This window comes from Arctopsyche grandis, unplaced genomic scaffold (assembly GCF_051622035.1).
Source record: "Arctopsyche grandis isolate Sample6627 unplaced genomic scaffold, ASM5162203v2 HiC_scaffold_129, whole genome shotgun sequence".
NCBI lineage: Eukaryota > Metazoa > Arthropoda > Insecta > Trichoptera > Hydropsychidae > Arctopsyche > Arctopsyche grandis.
The window spans coordinates 24,759-50,563 of record NW_027518470.1 but is presented as its reverse complement, the minus strand read 5'-3'; the positions used below and the strand labels follow the sequence as shown (position 1 = coordinate 50,563).

Genomic DNA, 25,805 nt, shown 5'->3' with positions numbered 1-25,805 from the left:
ATTTTTTTACGGCCGAATTTTAAATAAAATTTAATTAAGTTTTGCTCATATAACCCAATAGCACTTAAGATTTCTAATAAGCTCATATTTTCCCAACCAGAATCTCTTAATTACATAGCATTTTGATCTTTATATATAGAATCCTGCAGACATCAATCATTTTCTATTTGACGATTCCTCCTTTACAACAAAAGCATGATTTTCATTTCTTGGCAAAACCTCTTTTAAACAAACGCATTAAGATATTCAATCAATTATTAAGCAGATTAGTAAAAAGTTTTCTTCAAATTCAAATGAGAATGCTTCTTAGTTACTACAACAGCTGCTTTATCTTCTAAGTGCTGTAGTAACAAGGAGCAGCACATCCAAATAGTAACTTGATGATTACATGGGTCAATTCCTAGTAAGTTTCTTTTCTTTCAATGAAAACCCCTTCTTATTTACTACAACAGCTGCTTTATCTTCTAAGTGCTGTAGTTACAAGGAGCTCTTCATCCAAATAATACCCCATCTGTGTAATAGTAAAGTGATGATATCATGGGGGTAATTGGGGTTGTTTCTTTTTATAGAAAAAAAAGTAAACAAATTCTACTTTTGTTTACTTTTTAATTAAGAAACAAAAAATATTTAAATTACTATGTAATTAAAATGAACAAAACCATTAATTTTATAGGTTTTTATCTATCAATAGCAAAGTTATAAGCTGGGTATTGTAAACTATACTTTCTAATCTAATTAATTTAAAAAATAGCTGTGTTATGTGCTTTTCAAAACAAAATTTAAAATAAACAATTATTTGTTGTTGTTTTCTTAATACATAAATAAAAACTTAAAAGATTCCAGAGAATATAAGAATTTTCAATCTTAAAAACGAAAATATCAAAATATAGTCGCTATTTAGATTGTAAAAATTTAATCCTGTCGAATAAATTAAGAATTCTAAATATTTTATTAAAGTAGCTAGAAATAAATCAATCGATATTATTTTTTAATCGACTATTAATATATTTAAAATAAATGCTCTAAATGATTAAATACTTAATTTAATGTAGAGCTTACGCCATTTTTGATGGCACAAGACAGTAATTTTGAACACTTTTGATTAGGCTATTGCAATACAAACAAGTTAATATTTTTTCATAAAATATATGTCTATCAATTAACATTTTCTTGTAAACTTCTTTCATTAAATACTTAATTAATCTTTCTTCAAATTTTCTCTATGTTTCAGGAAATTTTTTATTTTTATTCGTCCAAACAAAAGTCTTAAACCATTAGTTTTCTATAATTAGATCAATTTTGTTACTATCATTTATACTTCCAACTTTGAAGAATGTAATTTTTCTGTGGAATCCTATCTGATGCCAAGTCGAAGATAATCGTAAAAAGTGTATTTATTAAATTACTTTGGGAGTGGAATATATTCTATATTAAAATCGTATTAAACAAATAGCTTTTAATGTCTAAAATATCTTCAGATAACAATTTTTTATTAATTACATATATAATTAAAAAACAAAATATCATTCAATAAGTTTGAACCTTTCACATTTTAATATTTTCAATAGAAGTTAAAGATCTGCCCTAGTTCAATAACCGTTTAATGATCTATTGTTTTACTGCTTTAATCAACTACTCTCCTAGTGCCCTATTCCATTAGCCAACTAGAATAATAACATGTTAAATTTCCTATATGTCTTTTTAAACTTCTTATACTTACGTTATATTAATTTCATTGTTGTCACAAGGCCGGCTCTATTTACATACTTTTAAGTATTTTTTTTATTATGAGAAATTTAAAGTGGATTACATCCACATGTAAATTAAACATTTGAATTTATTTATAAAGAATTTAATATATCAAAAACAGGTTGTCATTTGTTTAAACCAAGTGGGCGAGAAAAAATAGCATCTGAATTAAATCCTCTAAACTATATGATAATAGCAGCCCTAATTTTTCAGCAGGTTCATTGGCACAAATATGGTTAGCTGTAGTGGGATCTTCCCCTAAACTACAAAATAAATTAAAAATATCTTTAATTAATAATTTTAACGTTCAGAAAGCAAATTTCACGAAAATATAGGCTCTTAGCATAACCAAGCCAAGTAGACTTGACAGATTTATTAATAACAGGACAACAATGATCTCGGCAGTAGAATTCAATACATAAGATAGAGAAAACAGGCGTGACCAGCATTAAATAAGTTCATTTTACAAAAATTTAACACAAAGGCAAAAATATTTAATTCTTAAGCAGGCTACCTACCCGCTAGAAATATAAGTTGAATATAACGCTTGAATAATGTTTAAACGCATATGTAGCGCTTACCCAGAATTTTATTAATAATTATTGACATATTCAACTTGATTACAATGAAGATTGTAAAGGAGAAGACTAAATAATCTTTATAAGATCACATATTTAAGTTTAAGTTTTAAATAAAAATACCTGGCGTAGATTTATGTGTTGTTTATTGGATTAATTGATGTCAGCTTATATACTAATTCACATGAGTATCTTAAAAATAATAGCGTTTAGCAGCCAATTTTTATGTCTCTTATTGATATAAACAAGTTTTTTATAATTTAGATCTTGTTTCAACCATACAATACCTTTTTTATAACATTTAAATACTAAAACATATAATATTATTTAAAAACAAAATTTAATTAATTATTTCGATTCTAATTTTTTTAGTTGGTTTTAATTAATCTTATGGTTTATTAAAATAAATTTTCAATGTTAATTATTTCATTATGGAGCTCTTTGTAAACACCAATCACTTTCTATTAGATTAATTATTTCTTGTTTAAAAACAAGATGGGTTCTTACATCTTTTGAACGGCCCACTTTTTATAATTAATAAATGTCAAGGTTCAATATATACGGGGTTAATCAATATTCAGATGAATTGTCTAACGTGTTCAGAATATGTTTCGAGATATGTTATTTACATTCAGAAAGGTATCCATTTTAGTTACTGCAATAATTGCTTAATCTTCAAATTTTGTTACACCACCAAGGTTTTCACATTGAAATGATTACTCTTGCGCCTAATAGCAACGTGGTGATTTTATGGGGGTATTGGGGTTGTTTATTTTTATACGAAAAAAAGTAAACAAATTTTTGTTTTGTTATTTTAATTAAGATAATCAAAATATTTAAATTAAAGAATGCACTTCAATCTTATAATTTAATAAATTTAGTAAATGAATAATCGAGCAAAAACAAAGATAATGATATTGTATCTAAAACTATGTTTTTTGATTCATTAAATATGTGGTGGCACATTAAATTGTTCTTTTTGGAAAAAATGACTGAAGTAAACAATTATTTGTTTGTATTTTCTTACTGTGTAAATAATCATTAATAAATCTACAAGGTTGCTGGTAACTTAAGATACGACAATCTAATAAACGAATAAACTTGAAGTTCACCTGCTTTTTTAAATCATATCTAGCCTTCATCGCTTTTAAATAAAAAAATCTAAATTATTAAATTAGAAGTGCAAATTAGCACCGAAACAACTTGCTTTTTATTAAATAAATGTATTTTAATTGTTTGGATGTCTTTTTGCTCATCATCAATTTACATGTTTTTTTTAACCACTTGGATGTAAATCGAAGATGAAAACCCTAAAGAAACGCTAGCCGAGCAAGAATTGTCTTGTTGAATAAAAATAAGTAACTTAAGGCAAGCACACTTCTTCTGAAAGAGTAAAATAACAATTAAACCCAAGTTTAGGAAATTAAAAACTACAGCTATGGATCTGTATAGAGTAATATAGAAGATAATTAAGGGCAGCTACATTTGTCAATTGGGTGCTGGAGTGTAAAGTAGACTGTGTCAGGACTAATAAGGAAAAAGAAAATCATCTATAACCCTTTATAGAAAGGGGAGTGGTAAAGCAAGTACTTATATATTAGCACGTAATTAGTTCATGTTGTTTACGCTATGCCCCCCTCACAGTAATCAAAGCCTTGCGGGATATGATCGGGTGATTTTTAAAATTTGGTTTTTTGAAAGAGATCGGGCTTGGATGAAAGAACAAAGCGCAGGCTTTTCCATTTATATCTGCAGCTTTTGACAAAGTTAAACGAACAAAAAATATTTTAACTTTTTACAGGGTTTAATATAAAACTGGCGTATATATAATCATCCTTGCTCTAATAAATTGATTACAACCCGTTGATGTACTTATTATTTCTTAGGCTTGCTTTAAAATTTAATTTCATTAGTGTACCAAGGAAGTTAAAAATTTACTACGACCGAAAAAACACACACATTTATATTTTCAGCAATTAAGTACATATATAATAAGATATAAAATTATGTTTAGATTAATTCATATCTGCGGCCATATCCATTGGAAAGCACCGGAACCCATCCGAACTCCGAAGTTAAGTCAATGCGAGCTTGTTTCAAGTACTGAGATGAGAGATCTCTCGGGAACGACGGGTGCTGCAGTTTTTGTTTTATAGAAACTTTATTTTCTTAAATCAGTATTTAGTTTTTACTAACTTTACTCTTTTATGTATTTGCCGCACTTATGAATCTAAATACGTGGCTTATTTGCTTATGAGCATTTCTGCTTTTTGATTATTTTTCACATATTTATCAGATTTTTAACTTTAAACCTGTTAATATCATAGAAAAGTAATATAAAGTCCACTAAGTTTTTAACATTTTCGTGTTACTGTAATTTAGTGCCAATTATTAATGAAAAACGTTAATTTAGCTTGCCCATTTAAACATAATTATTTATTAAAAGTTGTATAACAGAAACGGTTGGGAAATATGATTTATTAGCCAATGAGTCATAAATTCGTTCACAGGTGCAACGTGAAAACATTACGTTTGTACTTAAATCAGATAAGATAATTAGAACTTACCATTAAAAGTATAGTGAAAATTTAACGATACAAAGCTATTACTAACGTACATCCAATCTAAGGGACTACATAAAGATCTTAAAATTTACCCAGACAATTACAGAAGAACATGTTTTGATTGAATGTTTGAAGCGGCACCTTGGGGGAAGCCAACAAAGACCTGCTGGCTACCAAGGAGGAACCGCCCAATACTTTTATGAAATTATATGTTGTTTAACAAAAACACACCCTAAGTGATTTTTTAAGAAAGTTTAATCAGTAAAATTTTGCTGTTTTTTTGTGAAAAAATATGTTCTACATTTAAAGTTTCTGCGGACTCACCTCTGAAGTTAGTTTTGAGACCTTAATTATTCTGCTGCCGTTGCTTCTTCCCCAGTCAAATAAAGTCCACTCAAAAGATTTTTAAGAACTAGTGATAGATGTATGCTTTAGTTTCGAGATCAATGACCCTTTAATTTCTTGTGAAATTTCAGAATTAATTCCTATTAAATCAGCTTAATTGGCATAATTTACTCTTTTTTTGGAATTTAAAGTCGAAGATAATCATGGCAAAGGTATTTATTAAATAATATTGGATTAAATGGGTATAATCCAATTGTAATAGTTACTTAATTGCAAATATTTAAAAAAATTAAATCTAGAAATATTTATTTAAGTTGATTCAAATTAATAATTTTAATACAATTTCTTAAATTTCAGCTTTAGCTTATTTTTTCATTTAATACTTAGTTTATATACTTGCTTTGTTTAAAGTGAAAAAACATCTCAATTCTGAGAGTAAAATTGGTGTTCTCCGTGAGAGATTACGGTTAGGAAGTGGTAAAGTTAATTTAAAAGGTGGTTTATATCTACAAACTATGAATGGTTCAAGATTGATTCTTGAAGTCAGAACTGGGACACAGCCCAATAGATTACAACTTGTCGGTAGAGGTGAGATTGAGGAAAGTAATAAAGATAAATGTCTCCTGTGTAATGATATCCATCCGGATAATTATAGACATTGGGTTACTGAGTGTAAAGCGTTAGAAACGCACAGATATGAATACCTTGATAATCTCATTAGGATTTTTAAGGCAATGGAAGAAGAAAGAGATTGGAAGAACATGTTACTTAGTCACATGTTGAAAGGGAAATTGAAAAACAAATGCGATAGCTTATTGTTGAGTAAAGAGCAGCATAAAAAAAAAAAAAAAAAAAAAATGTTCGGATTTATTTAAGCTGTAGTTGTTAATACTTTGTTAGTTTTCTTCGTGTGTTTCTCTGTAATCCGGTCGGGGAACCGCATTGCTGCGTAAACCCCCCACGGCCCTTATGCCAGCTTAATCCCTCTGCCGACGGTCGGCTAGCCTTAGGACTAAGTGTCCCATTGACCCCGAGCTGGCGTTATAATTAGAGACAGTACCATACTGTCTTAGTCTTTTTATAGTGGGGTTATTACGACTAGCGCCCACTTTTGTAACGGCGTCCCGGTTAATGTTCTTTTACCTACCAAAGCGAGGCTCGAACCCGGGCAGTTCGGGAGTGAATCAACAAGCCGACCACTAGCCCAACGCCGCTAAAGAGCAGCATAAAATAGACGCTTTCCAAGAGAAGTTGGCGATCTTGAGAAGAGTTAAGGTGAAAGAGGCAAAACTTGCTAGACAAGAACAGTAAAAATTTAAGATAAATTGTGAGTGGAAAATTTAATTATTGTTAAACTAGTTGAATAATTATTGATGAAGCGCGAAACTTTTCTTTTTTGTGTGAAACCAAGGGAGTGTGTTTTGATTAATGTTGGAACTGTGAGCGGGAATTTTAACTGGATGTTTCCGGATGCTAAAGTTTCCTGATGAGAAGGGGAGCTTTGTGTTTGAAGGGAGTGTTCAGTTCATGGAGTATGGTTTGTAACTTCTCAGATATGCTTTAAAGACAGTGAGGTACTGTCTATAATTAAACTCCTAGTTATGGTCAATGGAACATTTAGTTCTAAGGCGAGTCGGCTTATGACAAGAGGTATTGATAGCTATAAGGCTGTGTAGATTTGTAGGGGTAACCTGATTTTTGTTGCATTTGTACCACTTTCAATAAATACCTTTTTTTTTAGTTTATATACTTATAGCATTACCATAAAATTATTATTTTGTTTAAAGCTTAAAGTGACATATCTTTTATGGTTTAAAATCTTCTGAGTTTCTTCTAACCATGTTTGTGCCATCTTTTTATTTAATTTAAGATTTAACATGTTATCATCGTTTATGAATGTAAATCTTTAGGTGCCACTTCCGCAATCTTTTTATTTATTAAAGGTTCAAATGGGATTTTCTTTCACGCCTGAGATTCTGCGGCTATTAATTAGATCTGTACTTCTGCCACCTCACTGTTTTTACTATCTTCTTATTCACTTGTTATTTAATTGCCTATACTTTCCCCATGTTTAATTTTAGAAGCCTAGTTTTTCTAATTAATCCATCATTTAAACAAGGGGGAATGCTATTCGTGTAAATGACATTAAACAAATCTATACTAGTTCTGCAGCTATTGATTTATTGTATAACTCGTTTTTTTTTGCGAGCATTTTTAAGAAAAATTTTAAACTAAAAAAGCAAGGATAATGTACAATCAAACAAAAAAAGAGGAGCAAATTTGACAATAATTATTGTCAAAGTAATACAGGAGGATAATTAATCCTAAGGATTGTTATTTCTAACATAATCAAAAAATAATAAGACCACACTTTTTAAAAATAAAATGATATACTTTGGCTAGATAGCAGTCGATTTAAAGTCATCAGCACACTTTTAATTAATTATATACGAGTTGTTATAAAAACAGATAAAAAGAGATTATAAGTTCTATTGGCTTTTAACAGACAGGCACACTTAATATTAAGACAAAAAGGAGTTCTAAAAACAGATCAAAAGTGATTATAAGTTCTATTGGCTTTTAGCAGGCAGGTGCACGTTTAATTAATTGGAAACGAGTTGTTATAAAAACAGATTTTACCATAGATCACCCCTTTTCTTGAAACCTCTGTTAATATCAATTTTAAATAAATTATGCTTTGATAATTTTTTGCCAAAAGTTTTCATTAAAAAATACAAAGAAGTATTATTGTGTTTAATAATGGAATAAGAGCCTATATTATTGCTAATAACTCAAAATATGTTTTTAAATAAACGGCTTGTTGTTCAAAAAGCGTAGCGCTACTTTTATACTAAGGGGGCAATTCAATATTTTAATTTTGTTGGCGTTTTCATATAAATTAGAAGAAAAAATATAATTACACCTTTTAAAAGTAAATAAATTAAAAAAAGATCTACACAAAACGGTAACATAAAAACCTCTAATTTGAACACAACTACACCAATTTTATAAAAATAAACATATAGTTTCCGGCAATTGTTCAAACATTTGCATAATTTCAATTAAACGATGATTAAATCAAAAAACAAGAAAATGTTATTTAAGTCTATTTTATTCCTTGTTGAAATAATCTTAAATAAATTACCCTTAATGTCTAATAGGTCTTCAGAAAACAACATTCCTTATTAATTATCTTTTGGAATATCGAAGTCTTTTGCTTTAATATTTACATTTGCTAAATATAAAGAATGTTATAATCAGCCAAGATTAATACCCCTAATGTCATTAAATATTTTAAGTAGTAACAAAGAAGATTTTAAAGCAAAGTAGCAACAAAAGGAAGATGTAAAAAAATAAAATCGATTTATAATCCATTAAAACATATTTTATTAGCGCTGTAAATTCAATAAATTAATATTGCAGCTGCTAAATATGATTTTTTTTAATAATTCTTTTTAAAAAATTTAATTAATTGAAAATATTGGAAAGGTAGCTAATAATAAAATTAAAAAATAAAGAAATTGTTGTTATGAGGAGAAATTTATCTGTTTTGCTTTGAGGAGGCGAAGTAATAAATTCAGCGGTTGCTGCTATCTTGTTTTAAATAAAACTGAAAGCACACAACATTTGTGCTGGTAAACCATCAATGCCATTATTTTTAGGCAAACCCCCGATCGAGATTTTTTTGGTTGTTTTGTATGTGTAACAGAAGAGGCGCTAATCCTATAAAACCCACTTTTGATGTAATCCATGGATATTAATTTAAAAATTTCTGTAAATAGAATTTACTGACATGGGGGTAACTTTAACGATTATAAAAAGTTATTGTTATTTGTGACATAGATGTTATTGAACTGTTAAATCCACTAAAAAAAAATCGGATTTATTGAAAAGTGGTTGCCTACAGCAAAAAAAGAAGTTTCCTACAAAACTCTGGGGCCCCTATAGCATCTCTATCTCTCTGCCGAAAGTCGGCTAGCCTTAGGACTAAGTGTCCCATTGACCTTGAGCTGGCGTTTAATTATAGACAGTACCATACTGTCAACTGTTAAATCCACTAAATATATCACCAACCATTTAAATTTAATTTTTTCCAATTATAAAGTAATCTGCCTTGCTACTTTAATAATTCAAAATTTTTACTATAAAACAAATTTGATTTATTTACCCACACACAATTAATAAATAAATCAATTAAATTAACAAAAAGATTTAAACTTTTTTTTATATTTTCGCACAAATAAGCAAAATCATTTTAAAGAATTATATTTAAACAAATATAAAACATTACCATTTTATATAAATTGCTATATTTATTTGATAAATTGTTTTTTAATTCTTAAAATCAAAATTATGATATATTTTAGTTCTGAAAATCTTGAATTATAATTTAGTTTTTTTAATAGAACATCGCACAACATTAAAAACATTAGAAAGTAAGAGTTTCGAGTATATAAGGCATATTTATCTTTTTATATCTGAATACATATTAGAAATTAAGGTTATTTAATTAATACTATTCCAACATTATATACCCTTGGGCCTGAATTAATGTCATAATTAAGCAAACTGCCATTGTTACGGGACAATTAAGGCGAAAGATCAAATCAAAGAGTTGTAAAACTTAAATAATAGATTTTAAATAAAACGGGCCTGCTTCCGTGTTTCCTCATGCCCAAAGAAGTAAGTGAGCTATATCAGTACTCTTTATACACATTTCTGTCCTTGGGCAGCACTAAAAAAAAAATGTTCGGATTTATTTAAGCTGTAGTTGTTAATACTTTGTTAGTTTTCTTCGTGTGTTTCTCTGTAATCCGGTCGGGGAACCGCATTGCTGCGTAAACCCCCCACGGCCCTTATGCCAGCTTAATCACTCTGCCGACGGTCGGCTAGCCTTAGGACTAAGTGTCCCATTGACCCTGAGCTGGCGTTATATTTAGAGACAGTACCATACTGTCTTGGGCTCTCTACAGACCCCTGCGCTATGCTTACGTAGGCTTTCTACTGCCATGGGAGTATTGTTGCCGACACTACCCAAGGAGATCGGTTGTTTTTACAAGGCCCGATCACGGCCTGATGCTAGTCTTTTTATAGTGGAGTTATTACGACTAGCGCCCACTTTTGCGACGGCGTCCCGGTTATTGTTTTTTTTACCTACCAAAGCGAGGCTCGAACCCGGGCAGTCCGGGAAGTGAATCAGCAAGCCGACCACTAGCCCAACGCCGTCCCTTGGGCAGCACTAGTCCCAGTACTAGCATGGTATCCAGTAACTTTCCAAAAAAAAACTTATTTAAAAAAATGCGATTATTTTGCTCAAATCTTACTGTAAAAATATTTCTGCTTGGTCTTGGGCATCTATATTCATAGCTTAAAGTAAATTAAACCTCAATATCTCGGTAATATACGCCGCACAATTTTATTGTCTAAGTGTAATAAGTTTTTCGGTAAGATACCAAGATTTCCCGGCTCAACTCCGTAACGCAGGTGGGAATAGGCGCCCAAGCAAGGGTAGAAAAGACTAAAATAAATGGCTTTATTGTGGTAACTGGGTTGAGTTTTATAAAATCTAGTCAGGCGAATAGTTTTATGTTCTGGGAAAGCCTCTACCAGAGAAGAAAGCCAATCAATTATACATCTAAAAATAAGCTAAATTCCTTCTCAGCTTTTTTATTAATTGTTACTTGTTAAAGTTACCCCTATGTCATTAAATTCTATTAACATGGTGGAGAATACCCAAAGAAAGATGACGCCCGGGAAGCTTGCCTTGGAGGTTTATAAAATAAATAAAGAGATAAAAGATCCTGAAGGGGGTGAAGAAGAGAAGAAGATTCTCCTCCTTAAGAGTGTCAGTGAGGATCTCCAGCTGGAGATTATGAAGTTAGAAGAAAAAAAATTTAAAATTTCATTTAAAGAATTGACAGCTGAGCTAAAGAAAATTTTGGAAAAGGAGGAGGAGGAAAAAGAAAAGAAAGAAAAGCAAGACAATCAAGCGAAAGAGAAGCAAAAAAGAAAAGAGGAACAATTGGAAAAACTAGAAGCAGAATCTTCGAAGCGTGCTTTCGAAATCGAAGAAGCGGTAGGAAGAGGCCGCGAAGAAGGAAAAAAGTGAGAACAAGCCAGGGAAAAAACTGAGAGAGCGAATGAACGGGAATTAGAAAAAACTAACCGTGCGAGGGTATCTAGGATTTTGAGATACCAAAGGCAAGCGTACGGGGAATCGATCGAAGAATACGCAAGGAAAATTCAAGAATTAGCACAGGGATTGGAATTAGACACGGTTCAAGGTCTGATTGCAGGAACGTGCCTTAAAAAATTTGCTATGATAGATGCCTGGCAAGAACGTATCGTGGAAGAGGAATTTCTCCTAAGAATTATGAGAGCTGATAGGCTCGACAAAGAAAAAAGGTCATTTGGAAATAAGGGAAGAAGTTTCCCGAGGGGGTCTCAAGTAGATAACCCTCATCGAAAAAATAAAGAAAATTCTCAATATTTTGCGTTAAAAAGAATTAATAAGAAATTAGGTGGTAATGATAAAAGTAATAGTTGTAATAAAGATATTAATAAAAGTAAAATTAAATACGATAATACTAGGAAAGAGCCTTTAAGAAAAGAAAAAAGAGGCAACCGCGTTAGACAAGTAAATGAAGAGCTAATATGCGAGTTATACCCAGAAATTACAGATTTGGAGATTCCAAACGATGGGTATGGAGGGGAAAAGTGTAAAATAAATAGCGCCCCAGATAAGATAGTAAAAGCCAAACCTACCCATATCAAGAAAGGGTTAGAGAGTAAAGTGAACGACACAATTAAACAACTACTTGGCAAAAAATATATAACGAAATCAAAATCGGAATGGAACAATTTAATTAAACCAGTGATTAAGCTAAATAAGTCAATTAGACTTTGTACAAATCTGATGGCTCTGAACGACATCACGGAAGCAGATGATTATGCCTTGCCAAAAATCGAAGAAATTATTGATAGTATGCAAGGGAATGAATGGTTCACAGTTTTGGACTTAAAAGACGGCTACTTCCAAATAAAATTAGAAGAGAGTGATGCACACAAAACAGCATTTACAATAAATCCTTAGAAGTATGAGTGGAAAAGAATGCCTATGGGATTCAAAAACGCACCAGCTATTTTTCAAAGAATTATGGAAAAGGAATTACAAGAATGGTTATATAAAGGATGTCTAGTTTATCTAGACGATATAGTGATATACGCAAAAACTGCAGAGGAACATGACAGAATACTGTTTGAAATATTGGATAAATTTAATAAAATTAAACTGAAAATCAATCCGAATAAGATGCAGCTGAAGAAAAAGCAAGTTAAATTGCTAGGAATGACAATTGATGGCAATGCAGTATTAATGCCGGATGATATGAAAGAAAAAATATTACAATTCCAAAGGCCAAACACTAAAAAGGAACTACAAAGATTCCTTGGAGCAATAAACTATCATAGAAGATTTATTAATGATTATGGAAAAAAAACATCAGAATTATATGAACTACTAAAAGTAGATAAGACAATGAAAGACTGGGAAGATAAACATACAGCAGCATTTGAGCAATTACAAGAAGATGCCAATAAAGAAATTAAGAGATACCTTCTAAATTATGAAAAAGAATTTTTCTTAGAAACAGACGCATCCAATACAGGATTAGGCGCAATATTATATCAATGGAGCGATACAGGTGAAAAACAAGTTATTAAGCCTATAGCAACAAAGTTAAAAAACTCTGAAGTAAATTGGGGAATAACCGAAAAAGAAGTATATGCAATTATATGGGCTATTGAAAAATTAGATATGTATCTAGCAGGAAGGAAATTTACAGTGATTACTGATCACAAAGCGGCTCAATGGATAAGAACAAAAGAAGATTTTGGAAATGCAAGAATACAGAGATGGATGGAAAGAATCCAGGGATATGACTTTGAAGTCATTTATAGGACAGGAGATGAAATGTATGAGGCAGATGCCTTATCAAGGATATATAAAGAGAATGAAGAATTAAAACCAGCTACGGAAAATCAAGAAAAAATAATAAAAGAGTTACATGAGGAAACGGGACACAGAGGTGTAGATGTAACAGAATATGCAATTAAAAAGCAATATACCAGTTGGGTAAAGATGAAAGAGCACATAAAAGATGTGATAGCAAATTGTGAAACTTGTATTAGAAATAAAGTAAAAATCAAAGGAGGTAGTGAATTTATTGAAACTACTAGGAAATTAGAAAAAGTGGGAATTGATATATTGGAATATAAAGAAAAATACATACTAGTAGGTATTGATTATTACACTAGATTTATGTGGGCCAATAACTTAAATAATAAAACCGCAAGAGACATAGTTGATGTCCTTAAAACTTGGTTTAGAAAATATGGTAACCCAGAAGAATTAATAATGGATCATGGAAAAGAGTTTAACAATAACATGATGGAAATGTTATGTAATGATAGAAATATTAAGATGCATGTGACTTCAATAGATAACCATCAAAGTAATGGTAGAGTAGAAAGACTGAACAGAACATTAAGAGAATTTTTTAGGAAAGAAGAAAACAGTATGTCACTAGATGAAATGGTAGGGAGAGCGGTAGCTAGATACAACAGCAACCTGCACTCAGCAATTAAGATGAGCCCTGAAGAGGCTTGGGAATGTGACAGAGAAGAATTGAAGATGAGAAATAAAAAGAGAGGTCCTTATGCGAAAGGATTTAAGAAAAGGTTCAGAGATAAGTTTGTAAGTGGACAAACAGTAGCAATTAAAGAATTGCCTGGCCACAAAGAAAACCAAAGATTTGGAGAAACAGGAAAGATCCTGGTGGAAGCGGGAAAAGACGCTTATTATGTTAAAAAAGATAACAAGATTGAAAAAAGGATACACTCGGATATAAATTTAATACCAGTGGTCTAAAACGGCTCAAGAGCCTTGCGGGGGGATGTTAAAGTTACCCCTATGTCATTAAATTCTATTAACAATAATACTAAATACCCATGTTTAGCACAAACCCTTACTTAAATTATATAAAGATTTATTGTTGTAAAACGAGTACAATAAGTGTATCTAATTAAGACGATTTTATAAATATTTTAATTAAAAAAACAAAATATATTGACCTTAAAAAATATTTATTGTTAGTGTATATTACTGCACCGATTTCTAAGGTTGCTACTAAATTATTACAACTGTAATTATATTAGAAGTTTACCCAGTGCGTTATATTGACCTTAAAAAATATTTATTGTTAGTGTATATTACTGCACCGATTTCTAAAGTTGCTACTAAATTATTACAACTGTAATTATATTAGCAGCTGGCCCAGTACGCCGTGAGTATAATTTTTTAATTTTATTGGTTCAATAAGTGCCATCATGCTTATATTATTGGCTAAGAAATCCTTTTTTAAGGTACCTTAAACTATATAAACATTAAATTTCAAAGAATAAATGTTGTTTCCAGCCCGTTTATATCCTTTAAGCTAATCATCTAAGGCCAATGGGCGGGGGTTTCTACTAAATTATTTTAATTAAAAAGGCATCTAAAAAATTAAGTTATATCCTAATTATTGCCGTTTAATTAAAGCCTGCCAGGTACAAAAATAGCATCGGCCTAAATATACTAATAAGCAACTATACGATGGTAAACAACTCAAACCTGCGCTTAAATGATTTTAATAAATACCATTACTATTATTTTAAATACCCTATTAGACTCTCTTTCAAACATTTATACGCATTTTAACTAAATAAAATAAATCATGTTAACTGGGTTTATCCGTTATCATAATTTAGACCGGCTGTCCAGAAATTACTTTTAAAATGTTTGTGTTTTTAATTAAATACAATTATCTATTATAGTCGAAGACAATCTTATTAAAGGTATTTTAGCGGCGTTGGGCTAGTGGTCGGCTTGCTGATTCACTCCCGAACTGCCCGGGTTCGAGCCTCGCTTTGGTAGGTAAAAGAACATTAACCGGGACGCCGTTACAAAAGTGGGCGCTAGTCGTAATAACCCCACTATAAAAAGACTAAGACAGTATGGTACTGTCTCTAATTATAACGCCAGCTCAGGGTCAATGGGACACTTAGTCCTAAGGCTAGCCGACCGTCGGCAGAGGGATTAAGCTGGCATAAGGGCCGTGGGGGGGGGGGTTTACGCAGCAATGCGGTTCCCCGACCGGATTACAGAGAAACACACGAAGAAAACTAACAAAGTATTAACAACTACAGCTTAAATAAATCCGAACATTTTTTTTTTTTTTTATTAAAGGTATTTATTAAATAGTATTGACTTAAATAGCTATAATACAACTAACCCCTCTAAGTGCTTGTTATGGGTGTCGCCTTGGTTGTTTTAACAATTTTAAGGTTTAATTATGTGTACGATTTCTTTAATATTTGGCCATTTCGGGTTTTACTAAGTAGAGTATTTTTCATGCTCATTAATTAGATTCCCATTCAGAAAAATAATTTTGGAATGGTTTTAAAATAGAAAAGGTATTTTAATAGAATTATTTTTTCTTAACTAGAAAAACGAATAATGGTAAACGTCAGTAATATTGAAAAATAAGTATAACAGAATACGATGGAGATTTTTGAGAATTATAGACTGTGGGCTACAAAAAAATGAAAGAAGCACCTTACTAAAAAACTCATTTTTAATAATCACTTAAGTAAGAGAAGAATTATTGTTTTTAAGCTGGGAAGTATGTTTTAATTGGCAAACTAGTTTTTAGCTCCAAAATAAAGATTTAAATAGCTTGTTAATATGTTAAAAAACTTACAGCAAAGTAATTTAAACATTTGCTTATACTCTTGTATTATTTAGTTTATAAAAAAATATTTAGAAAATGATAGTTCGAAAGCAAATTAGCAGCAGAGAAAGTTGAAATTTGATGTTTTTATCAAAATAGGAGCTTGAGGTAAACATGGGTAATTATTTAAGTATAATTTATATCCAACTATAAATAAAATTTAAATTATAGGAATTTGTTGTCTCTTCACAATTTTTCATATGTACCTTTTTTTAATTAATATTTTTTTTTAACAAAACTCCACAAAATAGTAAGTGTTTCACTCTATCCACTGTTGTGTATCATTACCTGTTTTGCTTCTAAAACAAATAAATATTTACTAGTTAAAAATATGATTAAACTTTGAAAATAAACGTTGCGAAAAATTGATTACAGACATGATATTTCATATTTTTAAGACTTTTTTAATTTTAACTGCTGCCATAATTTTATCAAATCAAGCCAACAGCTTACAACTTGATACATATTGTAACAAAACCAAATATAAATATATAAATACCTGATTATTTCAAGATCATGAGTGAATGAGTTGAAGATCTCCAAAAAGTTGATGTTTTTATTCGAGTTTTTTTTAATAATATATAGAATTGCCTTCATATTTATGCTTGTAGTAGAATACATTAAATATTTCATTTTCAATTATTTGCAGATTTGTTCTCATATTATAATTCTAATCACATCTGAGTTTAAAATATTGGAGCAAATTGACACGGAAAATAAATTTCACAAAAATCTTGAAAAAATGGCGGTTCCGAAATCATTAAGAAATATACCTTTTTTATATTTATAAGGGAGTAGATTCTAGGTGCATACGTTGTCATCGGCAACGTATCGAAAACAAGCATTTATTTATTTTTATACAAAAGATTACAAAGCTTCATATTTTCCTAGTTAATGAGTGGTTAATTCTAGCTTCTATTTGATTTTACATTGGCTTTAAGATCAAAATTATACTAAGCTGCTTCCTATTTTTCGAAGCTAAGGAGTGGCTAATTCTAGCTTTAATACGTCATTAAAAAAGGCTTTTTAAAAGATCATAATTATTAATTAGATCCCGGGACTGCTTAACCCGGGTTCTCTTCGCTTATACCAAATCTTTCAGATTAAAATTAATATTCATTTGCCTATTCATCAGAGCTTAGGAGTGGTTAACCCTACCTTCTATTCGTTACTTAAAGTAGTCTTCTTAGATTCAATTGCCCATAAAATTAAATAAATCTTTGTTTGGATTTTTTTTAAAAATCAGCTGTTTTATTTTTATTAATTAAAAAATTCTACTATAAAATAAATCTGAATAATTTACTTATGCAAAAATTAGGAAAAAAATCATTCAAATTTCGGAGTAACATTTAAAATATTTATCTTTAAATCTCTTTTAGGTTTAAAGGGCAATCAGCTTTCGTTATAGTTGTATAGGATACTTTATATTTCAAATTTAAAGGTGCAAATAATTAGAGTCAAGAATATTTAGAGTTAAAAAATCTCGAGAAATAATGTTTTTTCTTTTAATAAAATTTAATTCTAATCTAAATTGAAATTAATTTCGCATACAACACTATTGATTCCCTATATCTTATTTAAATAGAAATATTCTTTCTTAAAAATAGTGTGATAGTTCCCATTAGCTAGGCCATAGTAATCCTTTATTAAATATAATTGTTTTTGAGGATATTATACTCTTATTCGGCACAGTTTGTTTTTAGAAGAATTAGCGGTTTTAATAATTTTTTCTTTCTCTTTAGATTAAATGAACATAAAAGAAAAACAGACTTTTAAAAACTCTAAATTAGTGATAAGAGAAGGCGAGTTAAGATTGGTACTTTGTAAAGAAATATCGTCACCCAAGCTAGAATTTAACCAATTTCTAGAAAGACAATTTATACAACGGTGCTAATAAAAAAGTAGTAATTGGTTGCAATAGGTTCTCAAACAGCACGTGATTTACATATGCCAAAGCTACTTAAATACAGCAGATTCTAAATAGTAAGAAGTAATCTTGATCCTAAACAGTAGAAAAACATAGATAAGAAGGTAACCGGGCAAACACAAACTCACCCAAGGGATTTACGGGCACATTTTCCCAGCACCTAACTCAAGAACATATAAATATAAAATCTATGACAAGCTTTACGGCGCTAGCAACAAATAGGCTATAATTATGCTATAAATGAAACTATTTTTAATTAAAGACCCTTTTATACTCTTTCGAAGGGTATAAATTGAAACAAACAAAATGTATTGATGAGGTAGATACTCATCATTGTACTTGGAATATGTTCACTAATGATTTATAATTGGCACAATTCTGATGTTTTTTAAAAAAAATTGTTGAAACGAAGATTGAATATTTTTAGCAAAAGCAAATACTTAAATGTTATTTTACAGAAACATTACCCACAGCCTATTACAACTAAGTAATTATGATTAACCTATGCTTATTTAGATAAAATTTCAACAAGTATTGTAAATAAAATTGAGCTCTGTATAAAACTTTCAATAAATATTTATCGTTTATTCATATACCTAGTGCCGTTTTGTTATATAGATCTCATCATGTACAAACTAATAAATACCTTTATCCTAATTGAAAATACTAAAATATTATTTTACAATAGAATTTTAAATAAAATTTAATTAATTTTTGCTCATAAATAAAGAGAAGGAATGAAACTAAAATTAACAAAGATTTTCAGTGAGCTCATATTTTGGCAAGCTCTATTCATCATTAACATATCATTTTTGTAGTTACATATTCCATACTGTGAGCACCATACACGTTCTATTAGACTAATCCTTGTTTACAGCAAAAGCATTATTTTCATTTCTTGGCAAAACCCCTTCTTAATCAAATTCTTGGCGATTTTCAGTCAATTATTAATCTGATTCTTAGTAAATTTCTTTTAAGTTCAGCAGAGAATCCTCCTTAATTACTACAACAGCTGCTTTATCTTCTAAGTGCTGTAGTAACAAGGGGTTCTCAACCAAATAGTAACGTGGTGATTTCATGGAGATAATTAGTTAGTAAATTTCTTTTATGTTAGGAAACCCCCTTAATTACTACAACAGCTGCTTTATCTTCTAAGTGCTGTAGTAACAAGGGGTTCTCAATCAAATAGTAACGTGGTGATTTCATGGAGATAATTAGTTAGTAAATTTCTTTTATGTTAGGAACCCCCCTTAATTACTACAACAGCTGCTTTATCTTCTAAGTGCTGTAGTAACAAGGGGTTCCCCATACAAATAGTAACTCGCCTGTCTAATAGTAAAGGTATGATAATTATGGGGTAATTGGGATTGTTTCTTTTTATACAAAAAAAAGTAAACAAATTCTAGTTTTGTTTATTTGTTAATTAATAAATAAAAAAATTTAAATTGCTATGTGATTAAAATGATTAAAGCTTTAAATTTTATGTCTTTTCTTAATTTTAAAAAGTTCATATCTATCAATGACAAAGATATGAGCTAAATATTTTAGCCTATACTTTCTAGTCTAATTGATTTAACGAATTAAAGAAATGGCAGTGTATTGTGCTTTTCAAATCAAAATTTGAAATAATTAATTATTTGTTGTTGTTTTCTTAATCCGCAAATAAAATTTAAAAGATTGTTAAGAAAAATAAGATATTTCAATCTTAAAAATGAGAATATCGAGATGCAGCCTCCATTAGTTTGTAAAACTTTAAATATAAGCGGAGAAAATAAGATATTTCAATCTTAAAAAAGAGAATGCTGAATTATTGTCGCCATTAGTTTGTAAAAATATCATCTTGGCAAATAAATTATGAATTCTAATTATTTCATTAAAGCTCCCAGAAATAATTGCATTTATATTATTGTGTAATCCCTTATTATTATAATTTAAATGAATACCCTTATTAATTGTTGGCATAGTATTAAATAAATATCCATTAATGTCTAATATGTCTTCAGATAACAGAAAAATTGATTTTTAAAATTATTAATTTTTTACATAAACCTTAATTTAAATAACAAAATACATATTAAAAAGGTTTTAATTATCTCATTTTAATATTAAAAAATAGAGTTTAATGATATATTGTTTTGCTGCTTTATTTTTTTACTCTCCAACTGCCCTATTGAATTAAACATTGCTAAAAAGAAAATGCTCAGTAACCATATGCCTTTCTAAAACTTCTTCTACTTACATTTTTTAAAAGTCATTGATAATAGAAGACCGTTGTAAATTATATAAATTTTTAAGCATTATTAAAGTATTTTAGTAATTAGGGGTATTTAGTAGAATTATAGTCGATTAAACAGCAGAAAATACTAAATAGAAGTATCATTAAAGTTAGATTATATTTATTTAGCTAATCTTATTTAATAAATGCAATTTCCTTGAATATCTTCGATTATTAAAAGTATAAAATTGATTTTTTAGAAGTAAGCTATAATATTAACTCTTATTTTCGTAACTTTACAATTATCTTGGGCGTTTCTTTATTAATTAAAAATTACTATGGGGGGTTCATGGAATAAATAATTTTAAGCCGACACTTATATTTGAGCCCACCTTATGCGCTCTTTTACTAGCATTAATTACCACTAGTTGCTTTTTAGTTTCCGTTGTAATTTTTTGCCTCCTTAAGTTGTCTTTATTCATTTTTATAATAATTTTTAATGTGTCATCTTCATCTCTTCAAACGGAGTTAATTTTCTAATTTTATAACCTTCATCTACAGTTTACCCTAAATCTAATTAACTGGCCCTTTCTACATACCGATTAAAAAGGGGAGTTTTACTTTTTTGTAACTCTTAAAAAAATCAATCTTTATTTTAGCAGGCTCCATCAATCCCCCTTTCAGATCACCACTGTGCCAATAGAATTAAATGTTAAAGGGGTGTTTCAACAAATAATAAATTGAGAGGTTTGATTTCTATTTTGACATAATTCGTCCCAAATTATGATCAAAGTTGTAGTTCTTTGAAATTTGAAAAAATTAATTTTTTTTTATTCAAACGTTTCAATTTCTAAAATGTCAAATTTTATTGCAATGGCGACTTCAAAACAGCCCCTTTTTATAGTTAAAAGAAGTTGCTTTTGAACCCTTCATGGCATTACCAGACAATACTCATCTTGACAATTTAAACGAGACAAATGATGAAAGCCAATTCGAGGAATATATTGGGAAAGAGGAAATTACAGAGCATGTACTTTGCAAAGGAAAACAATATACCTCAATGAATACTAATCTATTAATTGAAAAATTTTCAAATCTTACAAGTTTACAGATGGAATTGACCAGCATTTCCGAGCTACCGGTAAATTTAAGCAATTTGAAGAAGCTTAAAAAGGTAAGTATTAAAAGAAATATACAGATGATTAATTTAGATTATGTAATTAAATTGGAGGGTTTAAAGGATTTAGACTTATCAAGGAACTACGGGAAAATATTTAAGCTGGAAAATTTAATAGGAAAACTTATCAATCTTGAAACACTTAATTTATCTTATAACAACTTACAATCTATACCAAAAGAACTAGGAAATCTTATCAATCTAAAAACACTTAATTTATCTGATAATGCTCTAGAATCTTTACCAAAAGAAATAGGAAATCTTATTAATCTTGAAGAACTTAATTTGAAGCAAAACAATTTAAATTCGTTACCAAATGAAATAGGGAATCTAATTAATCTTAAAACACTTAATTTGAACGAAAACAATTTAAATTCGCTACCCAATGAAATAGGGAATCTAATTAATCTAGAAAGTCTATATTTGTCTTACAACCGCTTAGAATCTTTACCAAATGAAATATGGAATCTAATTAATCTAGAAAGTCTATATTTGTCTTACAACCGCTTAGAATCTTTACCAAATGAAATAGGGAATCTAATTAATCTTAAAGCACTTAATTTATACAAAACCAATTTAAAAACGTTACCAAATGAAATAGGAAATCTTATTAATCTTAAAACACTTAATTTGAAGGGAAACATGTTAATTTCGTTACCAAATGAAATAGGAAATCTTATTAATCTTAAAACAGTTGATTTGAACGAAAACAAATTAAATTCGTTACCAAATGAAATAGGGAATCTAATTAATCTTAAAACACTTGATTTGAACGAAAACAAATTAAATTCGTTACCAAATGAAATAGGGAATCTAATTAATCTAGAAAGTCTATATTTGTCTTACAACCACTTAGAATCTTTACCAAATGAAATAGGGAATCTAATTAATCTTAAAACACTTAATTTGAAGGGAAACATTTTAAATTCGTTACCAAATGAAATAGGGAATCTAATTAATCTGGAAAGTCTTGAATTATCCTTTAATAATTTGATAAAAGTTCCGGAAGTGCTGAGAAATCTTGAAAAGTTGCAAGAAGTTAATCTAATTCGTAATGAAATTGAATTACTTCCTTCAATTGAAAAACTTAAAAATCTAAAAAAGTTCGATATCAGTCAAAACAAAATAAAAACAATACATCAAGATTGGTTTGGCCATATAAATCTTATTAGTTTTGACGAAAAGCTTTCAAAGATGGAGAATTATAATAAAAATTTGAGTAAACTTGAAAATCTTAATTTAAGTGATAACAAATTACTAGCTATACCAAATACAATTGGTAATCTCACAAATCTCAAAGTTCTTAAACTAATTAAAAATGAACTTACAGAAATTTCTGACGAATTCTCAAAATGTTATGCAATAACAGACCTAGATTTAAAACTTAATAATTTTAAAGTATTTCCTTTAGCAATATTAGGTCTTGCCAACCTTAAATCTCTTAACCTTTCAAATAATAGTTTGAAAAATATACCAAATGGAATTGGCAACTTGACTAAATTGACAGATTTGTATTTAGATTTTAATAAAATCGAGTGTATACCAAGCGAAATAGGAGATCTTAAATGTCTTACTAGTCTCTATATGTCTTGTAATGAGTTGGTATCATTGCCAAATGAAATCGGAGATCTCAATATTCTAAAGATCTTATTTCTTTGCGATAACAAGTTAACATCTATACCGTCAACAATTGGCAAATTAGAAATCTTGGAGGTTTTGGACGTATCAAAAAATCAGTTAACTTGTTTACCAAATGAAATCGGCGAGCTTAAAAAGCTTTATCAGTTACTTGTTGGCACGAACAAGTTAAAATTCCTGCCCCCTGCAATTTTTAAATTAGAATCCTTGGAGCATTTAGACATAAGAAATAATCAGTTAACTTGTATACCAAATAAAATTAAAGATATAAAGTCTCTTATAAATTTTAATCTAAGCAGTAATAATTTAACAGTTTTACCAAAAGAAATAGGTGAGCTTAGAAACAGTTTGATAAATTTGAATTTAGAGGGAAATCCAATAGAACTTTTTGGGGATTTAGATAATTATGGGAGAACGGAACTGTCAGAAATTTTTGGAGATGAAGTTTTGTTTGATGATGATGATGGAGAATACGATTCTTCTTTTATACCAATATCAATTGATAATGTGTATTCTCTTCTCAAAGAACAGCCATTGCATTGGAATATTGAAAAATTAAAAACTATTAAGATGAAATCTATTCCAAAGCACCATATTTCTGGGGATTCCCTTCTTAGCTTATGGGATGAATTGGTAGCCTCAAAAATATTGAATTCTGAGAATTCTGTTATTTTCAAGAAATATATTGAGCATCTTTATTGTGCAGATGTGAAATATACAAGATGGAGAATGAATAAAGAATTTATTGACATCACAAAAGATTTATTAGAGGCTATTTTAATGATTTTAACTTCGCCAAATAACATAAACGATATTGAAATGATTAATTCTAACATAAATGCATTATGTGAAGGTATAAAACATTGTCCAGATAGACAGATGGCTGAGTTAAGATTCTGTTATTATCTTCTTATAGGCGAAACAGATCCTAATGATAATGTTGACTCTTTTATAAGCAATTTCATAGCAATACAAAAAGATAAAATGTTTGGTCATGTTGTTACTCCTTTAAATTCTGGTCAAAACGTACATGTTTTAAATTACTGGAAATATGAATGCCATAAAGATCTTGGATTTGATTTTACATTTAAAACTGACATCGGAACAATGAGTCAAGATAGATTTCATGGAGAAAAAGGCAATGCATTAAGTGCTTTTTATAATCTTTTTACACCAGATCTAATTATAAAATTGCTTACAGATGAAATTAACAACAATCCAAACATATTAATATTGACCTTGGGTCAAATTCATGAATCTAATACTGATGATTTAAAAATACAAGAGATGGTTGAATTTACAACAGATCAATGTGATAATTCATATGCAAGCAAGATCAGGCCATTTTTAATTGAGAAGTATTTAATTGATAATAGTATTTTAGAACATACAACAGAGATTTAATAAATTATTATTTTTTTTAATTTTACTACAGATCTGTCTTGTATTTATAATTAATTGTATAATTTTTTCAGGGTTTACAAAGACATTTCTTTTACTTTTGTGAATCCTCAGGTTAACTTCTGCCTGCCAGCTAGTCTCATTCGTCTATCTTACACTTTGAGACCTCGTCACCTATCAAAATAAATGCTTGATAAAGTCTTCTTAAGAACTAGTGATTAGATTTATGCTTCAATATTAACTGGGAATCCCATCTTTTTCCTGTACTTTTTCGACTAAGAGTTCCTAAGCCGCTATAAATGCAATTATTGGCACCATACATTCATACATAAGGATATTTCATTTCTATTAAATATTATTTCTAGTAAAAGTTTAAGGTAAACATGGGTATTTATTTAAGTATATTATCTTATCCAAATAATTATATTACATTTAATTATCTTTTACTCTGAGTACAAACCCCAATTCTTCTTATTTCCTAGCTTAGTGTATTCACCACAGAATACTTTTTTTCAAAAAGACATCTAATTAACAATAGAACATTGACAAGTTCTTGAGATCGATGGTATTATTTTTGTAAAAAAAGCAAATTCTAGATTTATTTTTAGATTAAGAATTTTAATATAAATAAACGATTTATTAAAGCAAATAATAATATTATTGAAGAATCAACCAGTAAATAATTTCTAATGGTGTTTGTTTGTTTAATGCCTTAGATTTCTTTTATTTTAGCTAGAAAACATAAAATTGTTTCTTAATGTTGCTCTTTTTACCACTTCAAGAAACGTGTACTTAAAAGATTTTGACCATACAAAATAAAACATTATAATTATCGTGCCATAATTCAAATCATTCTTTTTTTGCTTAAAAAATTTTAATCTAAATACTATGCTTTCTAAAGAAACTAACACAATCCAATATTTATTAATTAATTAGATATATATAATTTAATTAAATAAATACCCATACTTACACCAGGCTCTTACGTTATTTGTATAGCTTTATAATCCGAAATTCGATGTTGTATCTTTAATTAACATACCTTTTGGGTCTGTAAAAAATTAATACTTGTGACTTTGCATCTTAAGTAATTCCCCCAATTACACGCATTATTTATACTTTAGTTGTTTTCACAAACATTCTCAACCAACACATAATTTATATAATGACCAAATGTACGCCTTTCACTACCTTTGTTCAAAAAAAGCTATATTATAGCTCTTAAAGGCTTAACATTTTACCTTATAGAATACTTTTGAAGGCTAAGAGCTCTCGATGGGCAACTTCCATGCAGATTTAGCCCTCCGTGCTCGAGAAGTTATACTTGTGCATCTAGAGTGTAGTTGACTAGATTTACTCCTGAATAATGTACCTAGCACTGG

General features: G+C 29.3%; 1 protein-coding gene and 1 pseudogene across 1 annotated transcript; both read left to right on the top strand.

The window, feature by feature from the left end:
• The first annotated feature begins 4,351 nt into the window (after positions 1-4,351).
• LOC143921997 (5S ribosomal RNA) lies at positions 4,352-4,472 on the top strand (annotated as a pseudogene).
• An 11,707-nt stretch (positions 4,473-16,179) lies between these two features.
• Positions 16,180-24,609, top strand: LOC143921995 (uncharacterized). The gene is made up of 3 exons (XM_077445290.1): positions 16,180-16,183; positions 21,866-22,487; positions 24,498-24,609. The coding sequence occupies exons 1-3, from the start codon at positions 16,180-16,182 to the stop codon at positions 24,607-24,609; spliced, it is 738 nt and encodes a 245-aa protein (XP_077301416.1).
• The last annotated feature ends 1,196 nt before the right edge of the window (positions 24,610-25,805 follow it).

Coding starts and splice junctions, on each gene's coding strand:
- LOC143921995 (XM_077445290.1), top strand. Junction 22,488..24,497: donor AAACTTAAAAATCTAAAAAA/GTTCGATATCAG, acceptor TAATTTTTTCAG/GGTTTACAAAGACATTTCTT.